The following is a 27,610-nucleotide window of genomic DNA, read 5'->3' as shown; positions in this document are numbered from 1 at the left end:
TGGTCTAGTGGTTAAGGTACCAGGCTAGAAACCAGGAGACTGTGAGTTCTAGTCCCACCTTAGGCCTGAAAGCCGGCTGGGTGACTTTGGGCCAGTCATCCTCTCTCAGCCCAACCCACCTCACAGGGTTGCTGTTGTGGGGAAAATAGGAGGAGGAAGGAGTATTAGGTATGTTTGCCACCTTGAGTTATTTATAAAAATAATAAAGGCAGGGTAGAAAATAAAAAATAAAAATAAATAAATTATTATTAGAATGTTACAACACATTATAATTTACAATAGAATAGCTAACATGTCATTTTTTTTTTTTACCTCTATTGATGGTGTGTTAAAAACTCATTGTATCAGATCAACGGTACACAGGTTAAGACAAATCAGGCTGAATTGATAAATTAAATTTTAACACCTGTAAAGTACTGGTCAGGCAACTTTTAGAGAAACTGTTAAAACTCTACAATCAATGAACCAGTTGGAGCATCTTTACCAAAATGAATGCAGAGTTTTGCTGCCTAATGTATACTAGGTAACAAATAAAATAACATAAGGACTTGTTCTACAAAAATTAAGGCAACATTTAGGCAGGGATTTCCCATTTTAACTATTCAGAGAGGGTGACTATGTACGCATGGAATACCCAAAGGGATGTGGCAATGCTCTTTAAATTGGGTTCAAATTAAAAAAAATACTACACATAGCACATACATGCAAAGAAAAAAACAGAATAAAGATAGCCTACAAAAAATAAACGAACCCAACAAATAAAAACCCAAACCCAAACCCAAACCAAAATATCAGGATCTATTATGTGAAAATACAAGTGTTGCAGAACAAGCCATTGTTTCATTTTGCCTGATCTTGATAACATTGTTAAAACATCATTTCCTTCAAGGTAGAGATATATCCTGGAAGAAGATTACCTATTAGCATTTGGGTTTTTTGTTGCCAGATCACTAATGTTAATGCAATAACATATGGGAGATAGCACACACACTTTCCTCTTGCCCTTGGTAAATAGATTCTAGCATGATCAATGTTTTCGGCATTTAGGATAATATACATCTGGCACACAAATCTCTTGGCATCTGAGTAACAATGAACTTATCCAACACCACCTACAAACTGGCATTTTTATTTCAAAAAGAAAATTCTTCCAGCAGGACTTGTTCCCACAGCTATTGTAGCATGATACTGTGTTCTTCCTTACAAATTTTGAAAATTTAGAATGGGTAGCGTCTTTGTTTTTAGCTTTACAGACTCCGTATGTTTCAGTTGCTTTTGTGGTCAGGAAGTGCAACAGCAGAAGCAGAACATCTGTATCTATAGAGATGACTAGAAATTGTCTAAAACTTCCTACATGCCCACAATTTTGTAAGAATCGATGATCATCCTTGAGTTAGCTCTCTCATTGTTTCCCTGAAGACTAGGACTGCCTCTTCTCATTGATTATTCTTCACTGAGTTCAGTGAGTGATGTCATGAAGACCATCAGATAGCAAGCAAGCTAGGATTTCTGATGTGGACATGGTGGACTGAACAGCTGTGCCCGCGGGCTCAGTGGGCAGAACTGACAACGTGGCAGTTTTTTCGGGTTCAGGCAGGTTTTTCCTGAAGCCCAGGAGTGTTTTTCTGGAAAAAGGAAAACCCCTGGAATCACCCTATCTGTCCTCTGGATGGCTGCTTGCAACCAGAAGATCACAAACAGCATTTGTGCTTGACTGGTACAAGCTAGTCAGGAGGCTGGGACAAGCCTTGCTGTAGCCTTAAAGGGACACTAAGACCGGCCATCCCATTTCTAAATCACCCAATTTATATTTCTTTTACATGACCCGGAAGTGTCCTATGGACAACGCCGGCTCCAGGGCTTAGAAACAGAGATGAGCACCGCCCCCTAGAGTCGGACTCGACTGGACTTTACGTCAAGGGAAACCTTTCCCTTTACCTTACCCTAAGAGAGGCTTTCTACAGCATGAAGCGGGTTCTCTTGGTACTTATCATTATTTTTGGGATCAATTTTTTAAAAAAAAAATCCTTTTAAGTTTTGGACTTTGTTTTTCATCCAAATATTAAGGAGCATTGAGAGTAAATAATTGTCTTCCTGTTATTATTTTTGTATTACATTTGAAGATATTAGCATTTTCCTACACGTCGAATTGACTGTTTTGAACTCAATTATTTTATTCAACCAGGAAAAGCTGATAATGGTGATGGCCATGAAAACTTCCAGGTGTCTACTTTCCATTCCATTCCTAACAAGAATTCCACCAAATGTTCAGAATGCATATCTTGGGTTATCAGTGTATTGACTAGTGATGATTTTTAGAGCACTTTAAAAAGTAGTTTCATCTAAACCTAGTTTCAACTAGAGATTTGCATATCCCTTAGGATTAAGCTGGGATGTCAGTCCAGAGCTCTGGATACTGATTTGTCCAGACTCAGCCATAAAATATCCAACCTGATGCTCCAATTCCAATAGGCTGGGACTGTTTCATTTATCTCATTTGTCTATATGGGACAAACACAAATAGGAACAATTTTGTTTTGCTCCCATTTTCAACAGAAGGAAATCCCACCACATTATAGGATCCCACCTGTATTATGGAATCGAGCTTGCCAAATTTTACGCGTACTTAAAAGAAATATAAATTGGGTGATTTAGAAATGGGGTGGCCGGTCTTAGTGTCCCTTTAAGGCTACAGCAAGGCTTGTCCCAGCCTCCTGACTAGCTTGTACCAGTCAAGCACAAATGCTGTTTGTGATCTTCTGGTTGCAAGCAGCCATCCAGAGGACAGATAGGGTGATTCCAGGGGTTTTCCTTTTTCCGGAAAATTTGAGACAGGGAAATGCCAGCAACCTGGTGTTGTTTTAGGACAATTTTTGTTGAAATTTAAGCAATACTACTCCAGCTTTGAAACAGCAATGCCAAATTTCTACCCACTAGGGAAATCAGATATTCTTTCAGTTGTTCCCCTCTTTCCTTCCCTACCAGTGGTCAAGAAAGCAGCTTTTCTAAGGATTCTAAAGCTCCAGAGATACGGACTGAAATCAGAGCTAGGTGATACACAGATCTAAGATAAAGCCAAATTATTGGTTTACTGCCAAATTAAAATAAAGCCAAATTATTGGTTTACTGCTGAGAATCAAAAGATTTGTCCAAGTTACCCCATTCTACCTATAGATTTGGGATCCATCTGAACTGGATACATATCCTTGTACCTTGTTTCTATCACACTGCAAAGGTCATCAACATTGACTTGACTGCATATGATATCCTTTTTTTTGCACCCAGTTTTGTCATCTTGTCATCTTGCCCAAGGAAGGGGGGTGGGATGGGAATAACTTCCACATCCTCCCAAAAGGAAACAGCAGGCAGGGAGAGAATGTCCAACACAGAGACATCCTGTTCAACCAATCTCCCCAGTCCAGGATGGAAAATGTTTGGTACATCCTGACAGCTGACAGCAGGGAAAGAAAATTGCCTCAAGTCTCTTGACTTAAGTGCCTCTTTCCAGTTCAGAACTCATCCCCCCAGGATCTGGAGCGACAATAGGAGCAGGGAGTATCCACCTCTTCCTGAGAACCAGAAGTGGGGAGGGGAGAAATATCCAGTCTGTTGCAGCTTCTTCTTTTATCTGCCCTACCTAGAAGTCTATCTTGCAATTTTGGAGAGGGATCCCATGCTTTTATTGGTAATAACCCAACCACCATCATCATCCTTTTCCTCAGCCTAGGCACCTTCCCTTTAAGACTTGGTAGTTGTCAAGGCTGAAATGCAAGGCCAGACAGACAGTTTTGGTTTCTGTGAATACTGCCAATGGAATTGTGCAAAGTGGAGCACATCAACATCCTCTGCTGCTACTCAGGATTTTCCTGCAGTTGGGTGGCCCTTCTAATGAATCAGGTATTCCAGTTTGCCTCTCATATACTAGGAATCCAAAATACATTTCATTTTGAAAAATTTCCCCAGGGAGGGGGCAGCAGAGTAAAACAATGCAAGCACATGGGGCATGGGTTCTCTAGTACCAGGGGGAATGCTGGAAAACTGGATGTACTATATCTTCATTGCAGCTCAAAGCTATAGATGAAAATCAACTGGGTTGACCTGGAGGGAAAAGTCCAATAAATCTGGTATCCAAATATAGAAGTCGTGTAGGAAAAGAATCTAGCAGAAAACCAGATGTGGTCTACAATAGCAATGGGGGTAGGGTCTTTTGTAGAAAGCTATAGGAAAATCCCCTTTCCTTTGAAGAAGAGTTGTGCTGTTGGGGATTCCTACAGAAAGTGGAAGGCCTCAGGAATTCTGAAGGGTGGGGAAGTTTTATACTACAGATACGGCAGTAGCTATACAAGGCTGGAAACTCTGACATGCAAGTAGAAGAATGGTCTGGGTTGTTGTAAGTCAACTCAGCCATAGGCAAAAATTCAGGCAGGGTGTCTTGCTGCTACTTTACAAAGTAACAAAGGTACAGGTCCAGATGGCATCCATCCTCTCAGTTTCAACACTGGACTACAGATGAGAAGCAGAAGAAAACCTTGTGCCAAACCTTATCTCAAAAGGAAGATAATGGGATGCTTGTATTAAGAATGCTCTTTCTTGGGTCACTGCAGAGCAAATTGCTGGCTGATCAACGGTGATCACGAATACATTTTGACACCAATTTGTATGTATGAGATAACTTTAAGAAAGTTGTCTCCCTGTTATTTTGGACATTCAACAATAGTAAAGAAAAATCCCAGAGAAAATTAGTTTCTCAAAATAGGGTTTTGTACATGTTAGAAGGTAAGTAAAAAAAGAGAGAGAAAAACAGGGAAAGAAATACGCTTAACCCAATTCACATGTCTAGCTGACTGATTGTTTAACTGCAATTTACTTCTGTAACATATAAACTTCATCACAGAACTATCAGAATGTTTCCATTCACTAAGAACAAACAAACAAATAAAAAAGAAGCCACATAATAATTATAAAACACATGGCATATACCACGGTTGTGTTTATTTTATGACAGTTAACTTTATTTACAGTGTAATCTGGTAAGAATTAATTCTCAAAGGACTATATACAATATATGCCCAGGTTTCTTCCTCCTCCTGAAACCGCACACTAGAGCTATGTTGTCAACCTGTGTAAATAAACTATTCTAAGTAGAAATCTCTTGTTTTCTACAGACAAAACACAATACTTTTTTAAAAATGGATTATTATGAATTCTTGAGTGAGCAAAACTACACAATGCAATAGCAGCAAAAGCCAGACTAGTTTGCAAACCACGGCCAAGATTTGGTAGAAACATAAAATATTAAAATGCTTTCTCTGCCTCTATCTTACCTTCGTTGCTCAAGAATCTCTGCAGCTTGAGAGCTTTGTGCGAATCTCTTCTTTTTCTCACAAAAGTTATTATTATAGTAAAATCTTTTCAGAGGCATTTGGAAGAAAGTGAACATTCATTTGAGGAACTGGCTCAACTGCATTAAGTTGTTATTAAGTTGGCTCAATATCTGAGGCTGATGCATTAAGCATTAAGTAGGACTGAGCTGAAGTAACAAGGCTGGGCCCCAAAGAGACTTTCAGGGACCAGGAAGGAAGATTTCCTCTGAAGCCTGCTCCACAGAAGTTACTGACTTCCCTTAACCCCTATTCTCCTCTCCACCCATGAAATATACATGCAAGGCTAGAGGATATGCACAACATATGCAAATTTTTTATTTTTTTCTGCTGATGCTGAATCTTGAATTGCATTTACAAGAAACAGAAGTAAAATTGTAAATGTCCCTTTGGTTCTTGCATGGCAAAGGCTGATCTTTCTTAATTACTTTCATTATTTGGTTTTCAGAGTGGGCGAACTGTACAGGCAGTCCTCGCTTACCAACTGTCTTGTTCAGCGACCTTTTGAAGTTATGACGGTACTGTCCCTCAGTCATGTGATTGCCACAGTCACATGATCGCCATTACAGTCAGTATATGTTGTCCTGTGCCTGACCTGTTTTCTTTTCTCTCCCCCTTGCAGAGCAGAGAGAGGTGGTGATAGATGTAGCGGTGCCAAGTGACAGCAACATCAGGAAGAAGGAGTATGAGAAGCTGGAGTAGTATCAGGGCCTGATGGAGGAACTAGAGAGGATGTGGAAAGTGAAGGCCAAAGTGGCCCAAGAGGTGGTAGGAGCACTCAGGGCTGTGACCCCTAAGCTTGGAGAGTGGTTCCAACAGATCCAGCATCGCAGCTCTCTGTCCAGAAAAGTGCGATGCTACAAACAGCTAGGATACTGTGCAGAACCCTCAAACTCCCAGGCCTCTGGTAGAGGACCCAAGGTTGAGGAAGACACATAGCACCCATGGGGTGAAAAGGGAATTTTTATATGTAAAAGGATATGAGACTGTGGTGGTTCCTATGATACAACTGTAATTGTGCATGGATGCTTTATTGTAACCCACCAAGAGTCAATTGCAAAGTGGGGGGTGGGGCAGGGGAGGCACAGGGAGATTATATAAATACAGGTTTTCCTCACTTTATGCAAGTTTGCTTTATGTAAATTCACTATTTAGTGATTGATCATTTTCCTCTAAGAATTTGTTTTGTGCTAAAAAAAAGTTGCTAGTATGCGATTTGTGTCAGAGTAGTCAATCTGCACCATAGTTCTGGAAACATGCCAAACTTATTCCTGCCAAAATCATTTAACATTTTCTGGCCAAAACTCCTTTCTGCCCTCACTCACACATTTACCATTGTGTTGTACACTTGTTCTACTTTTGCTTCCCATCTCCTTCTTACTTCCATACTTGCAGTATGTAACCTATTATGACTGTTACTATGGGGTCAACATGGTCATCAGCATCTTGTCCAACCCGCTGACCCAAAATGAAAAGGACAAGGACCTCTCTAACACTAGAAACCAAGGTGGACATATTATGTCATGCCAAAGTTGGGGAAGTATCCTAAGACTTAGGACAAGCATTATGAAATCAATTGTGCACAATATAACAAAGAAGGCTAATAAAATTCATAGTGCTGTGATGCATTCTACCGCTTTGTCTGCCATGATAACTACACATGTTAGAAATCCAGCTACAGAAAAAATGGATAAAATCCTTTCACTGTATGTAGAACATATGACAAGGAAGAAAATATGTTTGAGTAACATAGTACTTCAGAATAAGTACTAAAAATTTATGAGCACATTTGTCAATGCACTGGGGGTACAAAATTTGACATCACACCCTGCAATCCCCCTTTTTTGACTGGTTCAGTTTCTCACTTTTTATTTTTATTTATTTATCAAATTTATCACCACCCATCTCCCCCACAAGGAGGGACTCTGGGTGGTTCACAATAAAAACATTCAACCACAATATAATATACAATAATATACAACAATATCAATGACATTCTCCTGCCAACCTAGCACTCCTGCCAACCTAGCAGTTCGAAAACATGCAAATGTGAGTAGATTAATAGGTACCGCTTTGGAGGGCAGGTAATGGCGTTCCGTGTAGTCATGCCGGCCACATGACCACGGAAGTTTCTACGGACAAACGCCGGCTCTTCGGCCTTGAAACGGAGATGAGCACCGCCCCCTAGAGTCGGACACGACTGGACTTAATGTCAAGGGAAACCTTTACCTTTACCTATCAATGACATTAAAATATAAATATACTTTTTGCACTCATACACACACTCCCATCCTTTCTACAAAAGCAGCATGGAGGTTCTATACATTTTCTGTTATAAAATTTAGGGAAGGGGAAAGAACCCTGTAATTTTAGGATCTGGCAATTACTTGTAATTCTCGAGGGCCACTGAGCAGAATTATACTGGGCAAATTGGTAATCCAAATCTTACAATGCAAAATCATTTTAATTCTTCTATAATATGAGCACACAAACTTTCAAAGTATTCAGGATAAAAGTCAGTGTTTCATTTCCTACTGTTCTTAGAACTGTATTCAGACTGCTTTGAAGGCACGAGTAAGTGTTAATGACAGTTACTCCTCCTAATAAGAGACATTCACATGTCACTGTTATTTCTTATTATTACATAAGACAGGCACTAGCATCTCACTGAAATCCCCCTCCCACCTCTTAGACATCAAGGAAAAGCACTAAATCAATGGATGCTAGATAGATGGCAAGAGGATTCTCTGGAGGCCCTTTGTGTCTGTGTTTTTTTAAAGGTCTCTATCGTCCTAGGATTCATAATTATCTAAAGCCAGATCCAGTGACATGCTAAAATAAATTAAACTAGTTCCTAATTTCAGTAATTTATAAGTGGATATATTCCAGTTAAGAATAAGCCCATGTCCATCCAAATGGTCTGAAAAACATGGCACCATGTCATGTAAGCATAAATGTTTAGAAATGACATGAGTTACAAAATGATCCTTTCAGATTTATTTCTGCACTGGACTTCACATTTAAAACATTTGTATGAAGATGGTTCATAGTGGCTTTAGGGGGATTCAGATTTCCTTAGAACATGTCCAGATAACAGGTTTTCATAAAGTACTGACTTTTATGCAATATATAAACATAAAAAATACTGTGTGAGTACCCATTCTACCTATGTATCTGAGAGATAAAAAGCTCAAATCCATTTTCCAAATTACAATCAAATGCACATGCTTTTCTGATTTAAGCCAGAACGAGTGTTATCTCATAAATGACTTTATATTGTACATCTAGGAAAGTAATAATAATTGAGGATAATCAATCTGAATAAAATCAGATTCTCCCCCTAATAAAAATCCTACAGTGAAGTATTTGGTGAATTAAAAAAAATAAAACTCAAATATAAATCCTTAAAAATATATTAACCTGAAGTTTTTCTTTAAAATGATATGAAATTATGTTTAGAATTTGATTGGTTCTGCAACTCTTTAAGTCCTCAATCACCCTTAGAATAGCAAAAAAGGGGTGTGAAGGAATGCTCCTTGAACTGTTCTTTGGTTTTATGATTTCTCATCAGCTTCAGCAAAATATACACAAACATATGATTTCAGGTCTTGGCATGTAAAGAGCTCCATAAATTAACTTTTAAAATTTCTGTGTCAGTGTTGCCTGAACTGCAGAGTTATTTGAAATAGTTGTAAAACATTTACAAGCAAACCTAAACCTCTTCATACTCAGTGTAATTTTCAACAATTCTGAGGTTAGCTGTCCTGCAATTTTTCATCCTCCCTTCTCTTTTTCAGTTTCTTAAAAATGATCAGTATAGAATAAAAGAATCAACTAGCTGTTTAAAAAAGTGCAAAGCTAGATTTAAATTACAAGCTAAAAGGTGAGAACATACTATTATTATTACTATTATCACCAGCATAAATTGTGTCTCTAAAGCTAAGAAATAGAGTCTTAACATTAGCAACATAAAACTAAGGTTCTAAGACAGAAGTTCTCAAAAAATAAAATCCCTCTCTCTATATACTTAATCAGTGTTATTCAAGGGTTAGCCTTGAATAAAGTTATAATTAAACATTCAGTGCTTTCTTTTCTTTTTGAAAAAAAGTTAAAATTTCAGACTCAGTGTATCCAAATAGTTTTGTCTGACTACATTTGGGGGGCTGTGATATTAATTACAGTAAGTCTATTTTTAAAATCCTAAATATAGAACCACTCTCCCGGCCTTCCGGAAGAGGGTAAAGACATGGCTATGCCACCTAGCTTGGGATGGGAGGGGGGACAGCCATTCTTGGGGGTGGCTGGTACTGTGATTGTGCCAAGTATAAAACCCTATTGCCATCTTGAATTTTATATTTTATATTTTTGTATTTTTATTGGTATATATGTATATGTATATTTGTATTGATTTTATATTGTACTGTTCTTATTGATGGCTATTTTATTATCTGTAAGCCGCCTAGAGTCATTGTACTGTATACGAGATGGGTGACAGAGAAATTTGATAAATAAATAAAATAAATAAAAAATAAAATTATACATTTATCTCCAGCTAGGATGCCAATAGCTGAGTAATATTGTTAAAAGAAGTGGCACAGGTAAGATAAAAAAAGAAACACACATACTTTTGGCTTAAGAATGGATTTCAATAACAGATTTTGCCCCAATAATTGGACTTTATGCTTTAGCAGTTAGAAAATACCTGAGCATGCACTTTTGCTCCATAAATTTAAAACACATCAATGGGTTGCAAGAATAATAGAGAGAAAAAAAATTAAAGGCCATGCAACATTGAATTCAGCCCAATCCTACTTCAGCCTTCTATAATGAGCAACACTGTTTTCAGTATACATCAAGGATATTTCCACTCTTGCATGTACTGATACAATGCTATGTGCCATAGTTTTTCACTAGTTTTCAGCCTTAGAAATCAACCCGCTGTTTCATAACAAATGTGATATCAAAAGAGTTACCTATTTCTGGAAAAGATGCAGATAGGGGAAATCAAAGGATTACTATACTGTAGTTAAGATATTTTTCTCACAGGGATTTTCCAGGTGGGTATGGGGGTGGGGAGAGCAGAACAGAGCATTGTGATGTGCATACACAGTGCATGCCACTGCAATTAACCCAGTTGTTTTTGTGTTTTGTTGCTTGGGATGATGATCCTAGACAAAAGCATAGTTTAGCAGCCCTGGGATTTTGGAGAGTGATTGGAGGGCGGGGGCACTGCCAACTTTTTCTTATAACTTCATCTGATTCGCCAGGAAAAGGGTCTTCTATGCTATAAGGCCTTATGCTATGGTCTAAATCCCCAACGAGGACATAACAGCAACAGCTCCATCTATTGTTGATATTCACTTGGTATTGATAGCCTGAATACTCTGCATTTCTATATTTGAAAGCATTTTAAACTTCCATTTTGGGAAAGGTCACCCAATCTCTTTCTTCTTTTGCAACTTTTCCAAATCCATGTTATATTTGTTTATACATTCATTTCTAATTTGTCAGTGGGCATTGTAACTTGATTTGGGAGCCAAAAACCTAACTGAGTGTAAAATCTATTGGGAATTAAATGATAATTTATTACAATATTTTCTGTTCCTGGCAGACCTGATTTCAGAATGGTTTAAGTTATGCTTGGACCATTCAATCCACTCACCCAGTACTGTGTATTCTGACTGGCAGCAGCTTTCTATTATTTTGGACCAGGATCTTTCCCAATGGGAGATGTATGTGTGTGCCTTTGAGTCAGTGTTGACTCCTGGTGACTGCCTGGACAAGTCCACACAGTTTTCTTGGCAAGATTTCAGAAATGTAGCAGTTTGCTAGGGTTGAAAGAAAGGGTGTGGCCAAGATAACCCAGCTGGTTTGTGCCTAAGGTGGGGCTAGAACTCACAGTCTCCTAGTTTCTAGCCTGGTGCCTTAACCACTACACTAAACTGGCTCTCGTTTCCAGATTAATACCAAGCAGTGGCTCCACACTGACCTTCATCCCTTCCTTAGTGAATGGAAGCATTCTGTATAAAGAAGCAATGGAAAGTAATGTTTTTGTTTTTGTTTCATCAGCTTTTGCTTAAATTTAAGAAAATTTTGTGTAAACTAAGTTTTACTTAAATTTAAAAGTCTACCTATGCTCATACAACTGAGGATTTTGTGTCTGACTGAGGGTTTAATTTAACAAAAGAGAAGGCAATGACAAGCCTACCATTTCTGGTGAGTATAATAACTGAACAGTTTGGGGTATAACTTTTGGATGTTCAACCTTCTCTTCACTGCATTTTTTAAGAGAATAAAGGAATGTAAACATTTGTAACAGTGGAGCTTAATTCATTTAATTTTTTTTTGCATATTATTCTCTATGGGCATACACCAATATGATTCTTCTTTCCAAATTGCTTATGCAGAATATTTGAGAACATAAATAATAACTGTACTTACCTAGGTCACTTGCCATATTACTTCATTTGCCCAGCAACTCTGCCTGCAAGCCAACTGCTAACCAAGTCAATACGCAGTAAGCCTTCTATAGCTGTTTTAACTTGCCTCAAAAATTATTCTCTTTCTTAACTGAATTAATACTCGGTACAGAGTTACTGCATCTAATAATCATTCCGAAGCCTTGAAGGCTACAGTATGGTTTAACTTTATCCAGATAAACTGACCTCTAACCTAATGGTGTATTGTGGAGCTTTACACTGATCAGCGATGTGACTCATGGTGTAGCTGTTGATAACTTTGCCTTTTAGACATTACAGCAAAGCTGTGAGAACGTCTTACTTGTGGATTCATTCCATGGTGCAGCTCTAACTTTTAAAGCCTGCCAGCAAAAGGGCAAGGCAACATCACATGGCTCCTTACCGCTCCATTGTCAATACTGATCTCTTGGAAAAGACACAGGATGGAAAAGACCTGCACAACAGTTCAGCTCACATATTGGTGAACCTTTGGAAGACCCACCAATGCTGCAGAATGAATTCAGACACCGAAATACTGTTAAAATGATATGATTAGATTTTAAGATGTCACCAAAACATTGCCTGCTTTTGTTGAAACAGGTTAACCCAGCTACCTGTCTACAAATCTACCCTGCTCAAGCACAGTCGTTCTAATGGATATCTTAAAAACAAAGCACTGGCTTTTTTTCTGCAACATTTACCCAGTACAAGCTTCCTTTTGCCATACAGAAGTTAAAGAATATAATCTTGGAGTTTTGAACACTTCATTTGAAAAAATTGCATTTTTTTTTCAAGCACTGTGTAGAAACCAAATCTACTTATCAGGATAGTAGTCTTTCAATTCACCTTTTAAGCAACATTATTCAGACGCTAGGAATTTATAATACACAAGCACACATGGCATTGTTTAAGGGAAAAATGTACATCTGTGGGCAGAAGGGATATGTATGAATCTAAAGCGTATGGGAATGCACGTATATCCATGTTTTCACACAATAAATAAAATAATTATAATTTTACATTTAGACAACTGCCAACTGATTAAAGGCTTGAAAGGATATTAATAAAGTACCAGCAATTTTCTCCCCTCTAACATGTTTATTAGATTTTATGTAATAGTCTAGGCCTCATCCAAAACTGAGAGATATAATTTAGAGAATTAGGATAAAAACAAAAGGCAAAAGTTATTAAGAACAAACCTATCATTTGATCTTTACAGTGAAACTAGCACTCTTATCCTAAATTTGCATTCCACTGGCTTCAGTTTAACTTTTACTAAAAAAAATTCAGATTTGGAATATATAAAAGAACAGATCTACAACAGAAACACAGGCTGTATCAGTAAAAATTCAGAAGGAAATACATCATGGAACTAAGTACACCCTAGCATGCTTCTTCAACAGATCAAAAGTGTGTTTTCTGAAGAAGTGGGACATGCCCCTCTATACTGTGTTTTGGAAATATGTATTTGAAACTATTGTTAGTGAGCATATGCACTTGAGTTTGTATCTCCTTTCTTGCAGTGAACTGGCATCTTGGCACGTTAATATAGCTGCACAAACATGAAATTCCAGAGCATTGCTCCTTCTTACATTTAATTGTCTTTCTAAATATAAACTGATCAGAAATGTTTTCTTTGAAACAAAAAAAGGCTTTCTAACTTGTAACAAATTCTGGTCTACTTCTTATACAGGAGCAACAAATCAAATACTTCTATCAACATCTAATAATAGACCATGCTATAGACCTATTATTAGATCTACAAATAGCAATGAGAAGGCTCTTCAGCAGAATATAACACTGGGGCAAACAGACTTCACCAATGATCCATATAAGCAAATAAAATTTCCCTCAAGTTGAACTTGACTCCTGGTAGTAGTTTTTTGGCAACAGTAGTTAAGTGGCTTACCATTTCCTCTTTCAGGATGTTTTTCCAATTTGTCCAACTTCGATGTCTAAACTACAATCCTGATATTTCCTGGTTATCCCCCATCCAAGAATGTATGCATGTCTTTATTTATTTATTGGGCCTATATGTTAACTCTAAGTGGCATACATGCCCAATACAGTAATTAAACTAAAAATAAAATGCATAACAAATATATAGCAAAATACTCTGAGCACTGCTAATAACCTGTCCCATGCAACGTTCCTCTTTGCAGAAAGGATTTAGGACAGTATCTCAGATCTAAATGCATGCTTGAGAAGCCAGGGCTAAATCGCTTTTTGAAAACTCGAAAGGGTGGTCCTGAATATATCCATGTCCTAAGCCATGTAGGACAGTAATGCTAACAACCAACACTTTGAATTGCATCTGGAAACAAATTGGTAATCAGTGCAGCTCTTGAGCACTGATGTAAGCAGATCAACTAGCACCTATAACTGTCTAAGCCACAGTGGTCTGGATTGGTTGAAGTTTCTGGGTGATTCTCATGGCAGCCCAGTGTAAAGCAGTCTACATGTGAGATGACTTAGGCAAGTGGGACAGTGAACAGGTCTCCTGCTCTATCAGTTGCACACAAGATGGAAAGTGCAAAGGCCCTCCTAATCACAGCTGCTGTCTTTGAGCAGAAGCTGTGGGTCCAAGAGGACCCACAGATTATGAACTGATTCTGCCTGAAAAGCATGACCACATCCAGGATTACAAAGAGACTAATTAGGTCTGCCCATGCTTATACTGTTTTACATCAATCAGTATCAGCTAGATGCTTCCACCTTCTTGGTGGAATCCCTTCTTGGTAGACTGTTAGAAATACATAGAAGTGTTCCTGTTTTATACATAGCAGTTTGTACTTCAGTTCAGAAAAATTCTACAACCCAGCCACTATACTCTTCATATTAAAGTTTCCAAGGATTCAGTGCTAAACAGTGTAACTAGTAAATAAACTCCACTAAACAAAAGATGAACTTGCTTCCAAATAAATAGGAATAGGAGTCTTTGAATAAGAAGCTTCAGGTTCCTCCAGGCTCAAGTGGCAGAAGTTTGAGGAATATATTACTGTTCTACACTGAATGCATCTAAGCACTGTCAGTTCAACTGTAGCTAATGAAGTCAACTTATTTTCAGTAATTCACATAGGTTGCATTTAAATGATACATCCCTAGACAATTGTAGTTCAGCTGTGAATGTGCCAGAGGACTCTCTTTCTGAGTCCAGGCCTGCAACCATAGCTTGTTTATAGATTTCTGTGTCATCCCAAACATGGTACAATGGCTTCTTCTGGACAGGGTAAGCTAGAAGAACCAATGTTTTATCTTAAGCTTCTTTCTCTGGATTATTCTGGTTAGAAGAAACTACTGTACTCTATTTGGATGACATTGTAACTTAAAAATAAACTAGGAGCTTTTGCAGCTACAACATAGTTGGCCATATTGTCCAAATTGAACCAGTTTAGAGCTCAGGCTACAGACTAAGCTGCAGATAATCTAAAACAGAAATATCCAAACTCTACCATGTACCCGCATCATAGCAAAGCATGCAAGCTTAGAGAGAAGCTTATTTCTGAAACATTAAACCATGGTTTCACATTACCTCCAAACATAGTGATTGTTTAAACACAGGATGTTATTGTTTTGCAATCACTGTGTTCTGGTTATAAATATAGTATGCAATTATAGATAATAATTTGATTATTTTGCCTTCCTTTGAACATTCAGTTGTATACATGCTTACCTGATGATGCAAAATTACCAATTCACAATTTGGTTGAAGTTGGTGTTTTTCATTTAGTGTACAGTGTAGCAGGATTTTAACAATGTAGGCTCATGCATACCTAATCAGAAGATCAGTGAGGCTTACTTTCAGGTAATTGTGTACAGAAATTCACTAAATCTTACCCACGTCTTTAAATAAGGGCTATCAGTTTCAAGCCATCATAAGAACAGTGATTGCAGTGAAATATATTATGAGCCACAGACACTTAAGGAACAAGCATAAGTAACCAGGATATTCAAATGGAATAAAATTGTGGCATAATGTAAATCTCTATTATTCTTGCAGATACCAGACAAAAGCCAATGAATGCTGTTCATTACTTTCCCTAACGTAGAAGTACTGTATACTATTCTGAAAATCCTACAGTTAAAAGTGAATAATCTTCATAAATGGATTTATTATAAGGACAGTGTTTAGTTAATTCTATCCCGCTTAATAAATTTTCTTAAATAATATTTATTTTTAATTCAGGCTAGGAGGGCTAGAAATTGTATTAGTTTCAGAATGAAACATTGAAATCCTAGAAGTCTTTGCAAGTCACATAGCTCACGCTATGCAGCAAAGATGTACAAGAGAAATGTTTTAGTGACTTTTTCAAACGACTCAGGAAAAAAAACCCACATTTCAGTAACGTTGTTTCCCCTTTCCCTCAATTCCAGTAACATGCAACATATCTAGGGCATTACAAGGGAGAGATGAAACAAAGAAATTATGCCTTTGCTGTTTTTTTTTTAAATCCTGGGGCTGCCCACCTGTTTGTGGGCTAGGTTCCTACCTGAAGGATGTACCCCCGAACATAGTCCCGAAGAGTCCAGCCTAAACCATGGAGGATGTGCAGTACCTCTTCCTGTTTCAATACACTGAACAGTCGATCCAGCAGAATCTTCAGTCTTACTGGCACAGCCTGAGTACCGTATAGCATCAAGCTGCTGATGTCAAACACAACATTGGATTGTACAATCTCCACTTGAGTTGGATGGTACAAATGCTGAGTGCTAAGCTTGTCCAAAGCTGAAAGAAGGAATAAAGACAGAGAATGGTGAAATGAGAACAGTTCATTAAATTCAATATCTTATTAAACTGTACTGTTCTTCTATTATAGGTCATTGTAGGTTAAATTAGAAGAGCATAATAAATTGTAATAACTCTGAAGATAAGATGCACAGAAAACACATTTAAGGGCATTTGTAGCAAATAACTAATACTGATATACATGTACACTATGTGTGGGTGGATAGATAATTGGGTGTATAAATTTAGAATATCTTTCTCTAAATAATTTTATCCTTAAGATGGGTAGAAGAAGGAAAATATCTATTTGTGGGAAATTGCCATGTGGAATGAAATGAAATAGTGTTAGCTTTTAACTTTCACTTAACATTTTGCTGTTTGGAAGTACATTTTAATGGATACACACAAGCTCATTTACACACACAGACTTCACACAATAGTATCTCTTGCTTCCCCCTTTTCATTCCAATAACTCCAAAATCAGTTCAACTGTTTTTTGTTGCGTTCAGCTTTTATTCTGAAAGACTCAAGAATCATTAATGAGGCATAATGTTTAACAAAATGGAGTTCCTTTATGATATCGTATTTTTTAAAATACAATTTTGTCAGCTTTAAACATTTTCTTGCAGGGAGTCCTCTTCCTCCTCATGCACTTTGGTATCTTCTTTGCTTGTGGTCACTGGAGAGCTCATGTACTCTTGATGAATTGCTTTCTTCTATCCCAGCATAAATGCCCTTATCATTTCCCTACTGGCTTCATTCAGCACACTTGCCCCCTGGGATACTTTGTCAAAGAATTCTGCTTTCCTCATATTTCATTTCTCGCTACTGATTTGTCTGATCTTTCCTATTTTAGCTGTTTAGTCAACCTTGAATAAATAGGTTTTTAAAAATTAATTTAAAGTTCACAAAAGATAAGGGATTTGGCAAGCTTGGGGAATGAAGTCCTCTGTCTCTTCACAGAGCATTCACACTGCAGAAATAAGAAAGAAGGTATCAATACACATACCATTAATTATTTGACTTACTTCAATTTAAAACCCCTCCATTACTAACAGTCAAGGAAAGCACTGTGTTTTCAGTGTAATTATGGAATTGATGCAATATATAACTATATATCCATGCAGCAACTCACTGTATTTAAACAGCTTGATCACCTGGTACAAAAAACTTAGGAACTATGTATGCAGATCGGTCAATCTGCCAGCTATTGTTGGGATACTCTGGAAATACTCTGCTCTCACACACCTTTTTCAGTTTATTTTAACTCATTACAATTATATCACTGTGATCTATTCAGCAAACCCTTTTTGGGTGTAGCTTGATTTCTTAAGGTATTTCTATGTACTCTGCTTATGTGCCTTTCTCTATGCCCTGCATGACACTAAATCAGCAAAATCAATCCCCACCAGAGTTTTCATCCACACAAAATTAGAGACCACTAAATAAAATTGCATTTCTCTCTTCTCACCCCTTCTTGATGATTACTAGGACAGCAGCATTCCAGGAACCCCAGAAGATCACCTTCCTAAGGCATCTGATATTTATTGTTATCCTAGGATAACCTCTTGTGCATATGGCCTGTATTCCCAGGGATAATTGGATCCCAGGTGCTGATGGAGTGATGGGAAAAGACCTGACATATACCTCTCCCCCTTGAAACATATCCTTCCCTATAGCTATCATCCCATCCACAGTGAGAAAATGAGGGACAAGTGACCAGTCTGAACCACAGAACACCACAAAATGCTCTTTTCATTCTGAAAATACAGGTAGTCCTCAGTTAACTACTGTAATTGGGAACAGCAACTCCACTGAGCAATGTGGTTGTAAAGTGAACAAAAAAAATCGTATGACCGCACTGACTTACGACAGCAGTTCTGGCAGTTCTGGTCATTCAGCGTGACGTAACATCAATGCAATTTGCGACTTCCTGCCGGCTTCCCCACTGACTTTGCTTGTTGGAAGCCAGCAGTGAAGGTCGCAAATGGCGATCATGTGACTGTGGGATGCTGCAACTGTTGTAATTGCACACTGGTTGCCAAGAACCTGAATTGTGATCACGTGACTACAGCGATGCTATGAGGGCTGCAAATTTGAGGACTGGTCGTAAGTCTCCTCGTTCAGCACCATCATAACTTTGCATGGTTGTTGAATAAGTGGGCACTAAGCGAGGACAACCTGTACACATGTTGACATGCTAAACTCTGTATTCTGAAGCACAAATTGCCAACCATGGCAACACTATTATAGAGGCAATATAGATAGCTTAAAGCAACACATTTCCTTTAATGCAAAAAAAAAAAAAAGGGTGTAATAGTAAATAGTAAAGTACTTTGGATGCTTTGTGAATACAAACCACTTAAACTCTTAAACTCTCAAATGAGCAAAACAAACAGCGGAGTTTGATTAAGCTATTAATTATATGTAATTCCCTCAAATAATATTCATTTATTCACAGTAAGGGTTTTGGGATAAGGAAGACTCCTGCACAGCCTACAGGAATGTATGAAAATCTTATAGAATAGTCTTAACTTTTCAGTTTGAAGATTCAGATGTATTAAGCAGGCTCATGCAATACATTTCAGACTTTTTTTTTTCCCTGGGAAGATGCCAGAAATAGTGTCATATTTTCCTTTGGAAATGTTTCTAAGGTTATTTTAATGCTTCACCTTCATAGTCCCAAGAGAGCCTCTATATGTTTCACACAGTACATGAAACCATTGTCTTGAGTTCATGAATCATATATATGAATGCTGTTTTCAAAGGTAAAGAGATGTGCTTGTTTCATTTGACCTCTGAATTTTCCTGAATGGAACACTGTATTATTATAAATATTTTCCCACACTGCACTTTTACATTGCTAAGCTCTTTTTTCTTTTTTCCTTTCTTTCTAATGGATTGCCTTATTGACTAACCATGCTGGACTGAAATAAATACAGTATTACTATTTTTCTGCTTTATTTTGAGGGTAGAATTTGTACTATCTCAATATTATTCTTTTTAGTGGAAAGAAGCTGGTAGCTACCAAGTAATTGTAATTTAATCAAGCAAGGATAAATCAGGAAATGGTAATTCAACCAGTTCTGAACTGATCTTTATTCCTTTTCAAGACTTTTGCCTTGAGGATAATCCCTCTAGTTGGACACCCAAGTCTTGGAGGTGGCCAAGAGTTTGTATATTTGCACTACTAATAAAAAAATAATAATTTATTAAATGTATATGCCACCCAACTCCAGTGACTCATTAACCAAGTCTAATGAGTCAAGTAATGAAAGGACATATCCTACCCTCCTCTCCCTTCCCCTCTCCAGATAATACTTTTTATAGCCACAGATTTTCCTATTTGTTCACAAGGAGAAAAAAAAAAATCCAAGGGTAATAGAAAATAGCTATACCTTTTGCAGATGGCATGTTTTATTTATACCCACATATATATATGCTTTTTCAAATACTCACACATTATTCTACTTTAAAAAAAGTCCCAGCATGCCCATACTAAAACGCAGCACTATAGTTCCTTCTATATTTTCTTTCAAATAATGTTTATCTAATCAGAAAATGTTTATAGTGTCCTGCTTATTTTGTTGGAGGAGAGTCCACACTGAGTGCACAAAGGACGTTTTTTAAAATAAAAGAAAAAAGTTAAAGTATTTCATGCATTTTTATGTTTTTTCCCCCAAAGAATGATCATCAGTTTGGTGCATCTTGCATGGTCACTTGACCACTGCTTATCAAGTTATTATTCTCTGAAATAAAATATAAGTGGAATCCCTACACCACTGTAACTAAATAGATGCAATGGCTTTTGGGAAGGGAAGGGATTAAAGTGCTACCTCAAAAAAGTTAAGTGAATCTTCCCTTGCCCCCATCTCATGAATTCTGGAATCTGCTCTTCCTTCCCTAAATAGGGAGTGAATTGAAGAGACATAAAAAGTTCAAAAGAGCACTAATATCCAACAAAGCTATCCCTGGAGAAAATGGCCATTATTGAAGCCAATTTAGTGGCCTGCTAAAACCACTGAAATGGAGCAGAGCTTATAACACAGCTGAGAAGCTGGCACAGAAAAAGAATATTATCTTAAAATAGCTTCAATGAGCATGCCAGAGAAATACAGGTTATGGATCTTACACATTCAGCCCTCCCAAGCACAAAGAATCACACGCTTAGACGGATTAAGTTAAGTAAAATAATTTCTTACTGACTTTATTGCTGCTTCTGTTACATCCATCTTGGAGGAAAAGATGAAGTTCCTTTGTTCTTCCATTCTTTCTAAATACTTAGTTTCCCCTAAACCCTCAGCCCTATTTGCTGCCAAGAGCTGTGTGAAAGAAAGGGGAATTTCAGGCCCACCATATGGCGCCCAGAATGGAGGAGAGCAGCACACAGCCTTGTGCTTAGCTCCTGGTGGAAGAAGGAGAGAAGAGAGAGAGAGGAAGTGGGAGTGGCAACAAACAGCTTCCTCAGAGTTGCACTGTGGGACAACTCAATTTACATGCTAATTCACATGGTAATGAGGCATGCTGGATTTGCCAGGACTTCCAACAACTATAAAGTATTTGTTAACTATAGCTGGTTATATGAAGCATGTAACTACCTTGTTACAACAGCTTGACTAGCAAATAGTCTTTTTGGTGATGCAGTTTAATGGGTTAGTTTTGACATACAAAGTCCTACATACTTAGAGATCAGAATATTTAAAATACTGCAATATCCTGTGTGAACCTACCAGAAGATGCTTTGGTTGAGAGAACACAAAAAGAAATTATCTTTGATGGTTGCTCCTAGGTTCTGGACATTTTTGTTTTTTATTTTGGCATTTAAGTGGACTTACATCTGAAGCAAATTAAAACTGGTGCTTATCAGTAATACCTGGCAAGACATGTGTAAAGATACTTCAAATTCTCTCTTTATATTTTACAAAAAAGTTCCATAAACAGCTGTCTGTACTCTGTCAATAAGTTAACAATGATAAATTTAAATTTCAGGAAGTACTTAATTTGTTATAGCATCTCTTATTAACCAGCTCAGCATCTGCTTCCTAGAAATCTTTCCATAGTTTCCTTTCTTTGGACTTGAGATATTTTGCCACTAAGTGCTTGTGATCACTGTTTGTGAAGTGCTGTGTACATAGGACCTAGGCTGCCAAATGCCTTAAAACACAGCAAGTATAGAACTGCCTCAATCACACTAAGAGTTGTCTTGGGTGTGGCAACAAGGCCATGTGATATCCACTTATGGATTTCTGGTCCACAAATATCTACAAATAATATGTTTCCTTCTATTATTTGGTCACTTAACTATACTTTTATCTTACCTTGCAAGCAAATAATGATCAAGGAAAACAATAATAAAACATAAACATAATAACAAACTTATAATTAAAGTGTTCCAGAATGCAGCAGCATAGGCAGTTATGGGCATGGTACGTCCATGTGACACCTCTGCTCCGTGAGCTGCTTTAGTTGCCAGTTTGCTTCTGGGTACGATTCAAGTTGCTGTTGGACCTATCAAGCACGATATGGCATACAGCCCAGTTATTTGAGAGATTGCCTATCTCCCAGGGTGTCTGCCCAACCAATTCAAGCTAACAGGATGGCTGTGCTCTGGGCTCCTTTGATTAAACAATGTCACCTGTCAGGAGCCAGGAAACATACCTTCTGTGTTGCAGCACCTGCCCTCTGGAATGAGGTCCCCCCCCCCCCCGGACATCTGGATGGCTCCCATTCTGTTGGTACAGTATTCTCAAGAGCCATAAAGACCTGGCTGTTCTCTCAGGTCCTGGGCCAGGATGGTTGGTGCCCACTTGTTAGCTGCTGGTGTAATCTTTTGGGGTATTCTCGGTTTACCATTTTTTCCCTCCTCAGTCTGGTTCTGTTGTTTGTTTTTGTTAAATAGTTTTTATATTGTTTCGGTGTATTGTGAGCTGCCCAGAGTCGTTTAGAGTTGGGCAGCATCAAATCAAATCAAATCTAAAGGTGATAAACGTAATCAGCAAACTCCAACAGATGATAAAATAACTACTCAAATGTGATTCATAACACATGCACATCTTTGGAATAAGATGTAAGTGAGTATATTTGTTTGTTAGCTTTGGAATCTAACATCTAGTTAGTTTGTTTAGTTCACACTTCTAAGTTACTACATAGCACACCAATTTTAACTCTGCAGAAGGAAAGAAGGGGGGAAAGCTGCTTTTCCATGTATATTTTATTGGGGATTTTAGACTTCGGACAATTCAAAGAAATTAAATATACACTGTGCATTACACTAATTGCAAGTGTTTTACTCAATTTATCAAGTGCCAGAAGGTAAAAGCTAGATTTCTATTTCACATATTTCTTAACCAGTTAAACTTACCTGTAGCTATGCAAGACCTCTTGTTGACCCAAAACTACTGCCATAGCTATGCACACTGAGTATATTTTTATGGGTACCAGAAAACCTGAGCATATATTGATGGCCTAGTTTTGTCCAGAAATACAAATGCGATTCTTGAGACAAGTTGTCTTTGATCATGAAAGTTAGCAGTTGAGATACACATGGTGAACGTACCGGAAACTTGAAATTGCAAACAAAATCCAGTAGCATTAACAATCAACCAATCCAATCCAAGACTGCTGTTTTAATTTACATTGGATTCTATGGCTCAACACTTTTTGTACAACAGATGAGCAAGGAATGAAAATAGGAATCTCCCCCTGACCCACTTTCCCCCAATACTGAGCTTTTTAAAATCAGTGGCTTAAGGATTTATTATGCTGTAGAGCCATTTATAGAGGACTTGGTTCCAACTACATGTGATAGATAGTTCCAGAGAAGATCTTAAAGTGCTGGCCGATTCACTCATTTTATACATAGAATGAACGGTGAAATAGACATCTGAATTGAAATGTTTTCTATTGAAAGTGTAGTGTTCACTATAGATTTTGAGAAACCTTCGTGAAAGATGTCCTCAGTGGTGGCACCTCCCTGAATGATCCGTCCTTTTTATTACTGTCACCACAGGTCATTCACTTGCTCTCACCCTCCATGCTAAATCTTGAATAGAAGCAGACAATGCCAATAATGTCTGGAAATCCAACTTCTAGCGTTGCTGTGCAGGGATCAGCTGGTGGAGAGGGCTGCTGAGTGGCAGTTGTGCAAAACCAATGGAGCAGGTCCAAGGGTTCAGAGGGGGATAATAGTGATCCCCTGTTAGATGTGGGACCTGATAGATGCTGCAGGTTGCCAGAACATTAGCTGGCTGAATACAGTAGCATAGAAAACTATGGGTATTTTGACAACATGCAAGTAACCATAATAAATACAGCAGACTTATTAGAATGCATTTATAATTTGGCCTTGAGAACATTATGAGTTTACTGACAATACTGCCCCATCCCAAGTCTCTTTCTTACCCCCTTGTGGATATTCTGAAGAGATGCCTCTTCAAATGTTCTAGTAAGGGTTCTACTTATTAAAATGTACCAAAAGGAAGCATTACAGTACTAGAGAAATTTTAAATACAGAAACATCAAACTTTTAAGATCTTCTCTTTTTCAGTTTGCTCAGTACATGAGCAATGGTTTCAATTTCCTTCATGCCTCAAAAGCAAACACATTTGGATCTAGTGATTTTGGAATACTTGCCCAGTAGGAATGCTGAAGGGACAGTAAGCCATGGCTGTAGTGGTACCTTTTGGTACATTTTTACAGGGACATAAGGATTTCTCTTGGGTCTTCTCTTTTGCAGACTCTTGTTATATGAATTTTCTACTTTTTGATTTTAATGCGAGCATTACCAGTTCTGTGACTAAATGTTGTGTTGTTGCTGCAGTTAAAATGCACTATCAAATACTGCATTCCTGGTGATTAGATTAATATATTTATTTCTTCTGGATTGTTGATCGTAATAAAGATATGTTTGTAGGTATAGTTTGCTCAAATGTAGTAACAAAATGCATGAACAGTGCTTTGAACCCAACAAAACTGAAACACCTGTCTGGCAGTTCCTAGCCATTTGTTTAGATAAACTAAAGAGAGTCCCACTCATAAATCTACTGAATTTACACAAAATAGAAAAGGTTACTTTAAAAACTGTAAATAAAGCCTTCATTAATTTCTATCTGTATGATCTGATTCCAAAAGTAAAAATTTAGACGGCTACCGATTTACATAGCCGAAAGCAGAACCATGATTTGTTCACATACGATGCTTGCTTCTGCATTTTTTTATCCCTCTGTAAAACTTTGAACCTCATCCAGCTTTGACACACTGCCTCTTCAGTTAATAACTATCAAGTTTCCCTTGTCTCCTGTCTACTTTTCTTTGAGGCAATTGCGCACTCAGCACCCCGAGATAATAACACACATCTATAAGATAAAAGCAGTGGCATTAATGTAATTGTCTGCCTCTTTCTCTTTAGCCTAATCTTTTTTTCTTTTCAGTTTTGACTGTCTGTGTGACACCTGTTTTTGTCTCCTCTGATCCTACGACAGGTTTTCCGCTGACAAGGTTTTTGCCTGACAGAGATTCTGCCAGACAAGAACATAATAAAATATGAAGAACTGCTTGTCAGTGTTTCTGCCAATGCTTGCATGAAATAGGAATATCAAAAAGGAATATCCTGTGTGTATTTCTTTGCTTTCTTTCTTCTAAGGGGCCCTGAAATGGTCATTGGCTTGTTGGGAAAATTGCCTATCAACATCTCCAAGCTAAACAGCTTTTCTTTCTTTCTTTCTTTTTCTTTCTTTCTTTCTTTCTTTCTTTCATCTTTATTAAGAATTATTAGGAAGGAAGGAAGGAAGGAAGGAAGGAAGGAAGGAAGGAAGGAAGGAAGGAAGGAAGGAAGGAAGGGTCTTAATTCTCCTTAAAATATTGGTATCTGGAACTATTAAGTGGTACAATTATGAAAAATACAAAACTTAAGAGATTGATCCTATAATTAGACCCTGATAGCTGGCTTTGTTGAACACAAGTCTCCTGCTCAGAATGCATGTTTATTTATTTATTATACTTGTATGCTACCCACTCCCTTAACTGCTCATGTGACTTACAGAAATAGTAGTAAAACAGCAGAATATTAAACATTTTAAGCACCAGGACTCATAGAAGATACCCACTAGTCTTTAAAGTATGTGACTAACTTTAACTAGGTTCAGAAAGCAACTAGCAATCTGTGCAATTGTTTCAACATGGGAATTATGTGGGAGTTTTGGGAAGCAGCATTCAGCAACCTATAGCATATTTTAGGTAACTGTTGTACACTTAGATATATTTTATTAATTCTTGTTTTCCATTTATCAAGGAATCACTGCATGTTGCTAAAGATGCAAGAAGCTTTTACTTTTATAGTTGCATTATATATTCCAAAAATGAAAGCAAATATTTTCTGGTTTGGGGAGAGTCTCTGTTGCAACCATACATTATTTCTCTACCTGACTGGCCTAATTTGCAAGTTGTAGACTCACCTAAGACTCTATTTTATGTAGGTAATCCTGCTGCAAACATAACTTAAATACCAGCCACATTTAACTTTTCTACCTAACTTTTATTTCTCTTAGATTTTTTTACCATTTTCCTGATGAAGAGTTCTTGGAAAGATTGTCTAAATCTTTAATTGGAAAATTAATATATTGTTTTAATATATTAAATTTCAATATTAAGTATGCACTTCCATACCCTTTGTGATAAAATTCATTCAACAGATGATTTTTCTTCGGTTCATAGTCTTTACAGGACCTTAGTCATCCCAGATTTTTCTTTCAATTTATAATAATTTTATTAAAAGTTACAATTAAAAAGATAAAAACTAATACAAACTAAAGAAAAAAGAAAAAATAGAAAGTGCAGTAATGAAAAAATAGTAAGAAAAATAGAAAAGAAAAAATAAGAATATAGTAAAGAAAAGAAATATATAAAGAAGTGACTTCCCCCTTCATCACAAGTATAAACAATTTTAGTAACTTATCACCTTCTTTTAAAATACAGCAAATGATCTCTTCTTCCCATATCCCATCTCTTATCCACAAACAAATCTTAAAACCTTGTCATTTCAATCCTGATCAGCAATAGTCCATTAAGGGTTATCAGAGATAATAACATATCTCCCGTGTGGGGGAGATGGGCGGTGATAAAAAAATGATAAATAAATAAATATCTATTTAAACCTTGATCAAATAAACCAACTTTATATTCCCTCCTTTTACTTTTAACAATCTTGATCTTTAGTCCCTTCAAATAATATCCTAGAACTTGATTTCTTTTCATTTTTTCTTTGTCCCTTCTCGCAAAATTCTTCCAAGCTTTAACAAGGCTTTTTTGTAAATCCAATATAGGAAAATTATCCAGGCCACTCTCTTGGTTTGCTATTTGTGTATCCTTTTTAATTATCAAGACATTAGCCCATTTCTTTTGAATGTCCAGTGTAGCATCTTTTTCCATATCATTCTTGTAGCCTGTCATTTTTAAATTCACTTTCAGATCAGTCTCAATCTTGCCAGATAAAACTTGTTCCTAACATCTTTGAAACACAGTCTATCTATACAGGCAGACACTCTTAAAATTAACTTTTGGGACCATTGTTCAAAAATATTCTTTGTCCATATGTCTAATGTTAAAATATTTTGCTTCATTATGTATTAGTAAGTCAAATTTAAGTGTTCTTCTCCTTTAATTGTAATCTTTAGTTCCTTCTGGTATCCAACCTTCCAAGTCTCATCATATCATTTTTTTAAAGGGAATTCAAAACAAAAGCATTTTCCCATAGGAAAGTTTCTTATAATTAATTTCAAAATCTTATTTCAAATCCATCTGGACCCTTAGTCCTTTTGTAACTTTCCAAAATTAAAATTCTAATCACCCTTTTTCTGTTTTATTCCAAAAGAAAAAAAAAATTAGTCCTTTAACTTGTATTTAAAACTTCTTTGGCTAAAGATTGAAGGAAACTCACCCAGTGCTGTAAAACATATTGACTGAAAGGTTCCTAATAGCTGAAAAGCAGTTAACAAGCAATTTCCAAAAGTGATTAGAAAAGGAAGTATGCAAACCCAGTGTCCTTTTGA

At 37.2% G+C, this 27,610-nt stretch overlaps 1 protein-coding gene across 2 annotated transcripts in view; it reads right to left on the bottom strand.

The window, feature by feature from the left end:
* Window positions 1-27,610, bottom strand: part of BNC2 (basonuclin zinc finger protein 2) — a 402,994-nt gene that overhangs the window by 92,844 nt on the left and 282,540 nt on the right. For both annotated transcript variants that reach the window (XM_063295036.1, XM_063295035.1), the window contains one exon: window positions 16,330-16,565. In XM_063295036.1, the coding sequence (XP_063151106.1) occupies window positions 16,330-16,565 (236 nt within the window). The remainder of the gene's footprint in view (window positions 1-16,329; window positions 16,566-27,610) is intronic.

Source organism: Candoia aspera, chromosome 2 (genome assembly GCF_035149785.1).
Source record: "Candoia aspera isolate rCanAsp1 chromosome 2, rCanAsp1.hap2, whole genome shotgun sequence".
Classification (NCBI taxonomy): domain Eukaryota; kingdom Metazoa; phylum Chordata; class Lepidosauria; order Squamata; family Boidae; genus Candoia; species Candoia aspera.
This window is presented reverse-complemented; position numbering and strand designations above follow the sequence as displayed.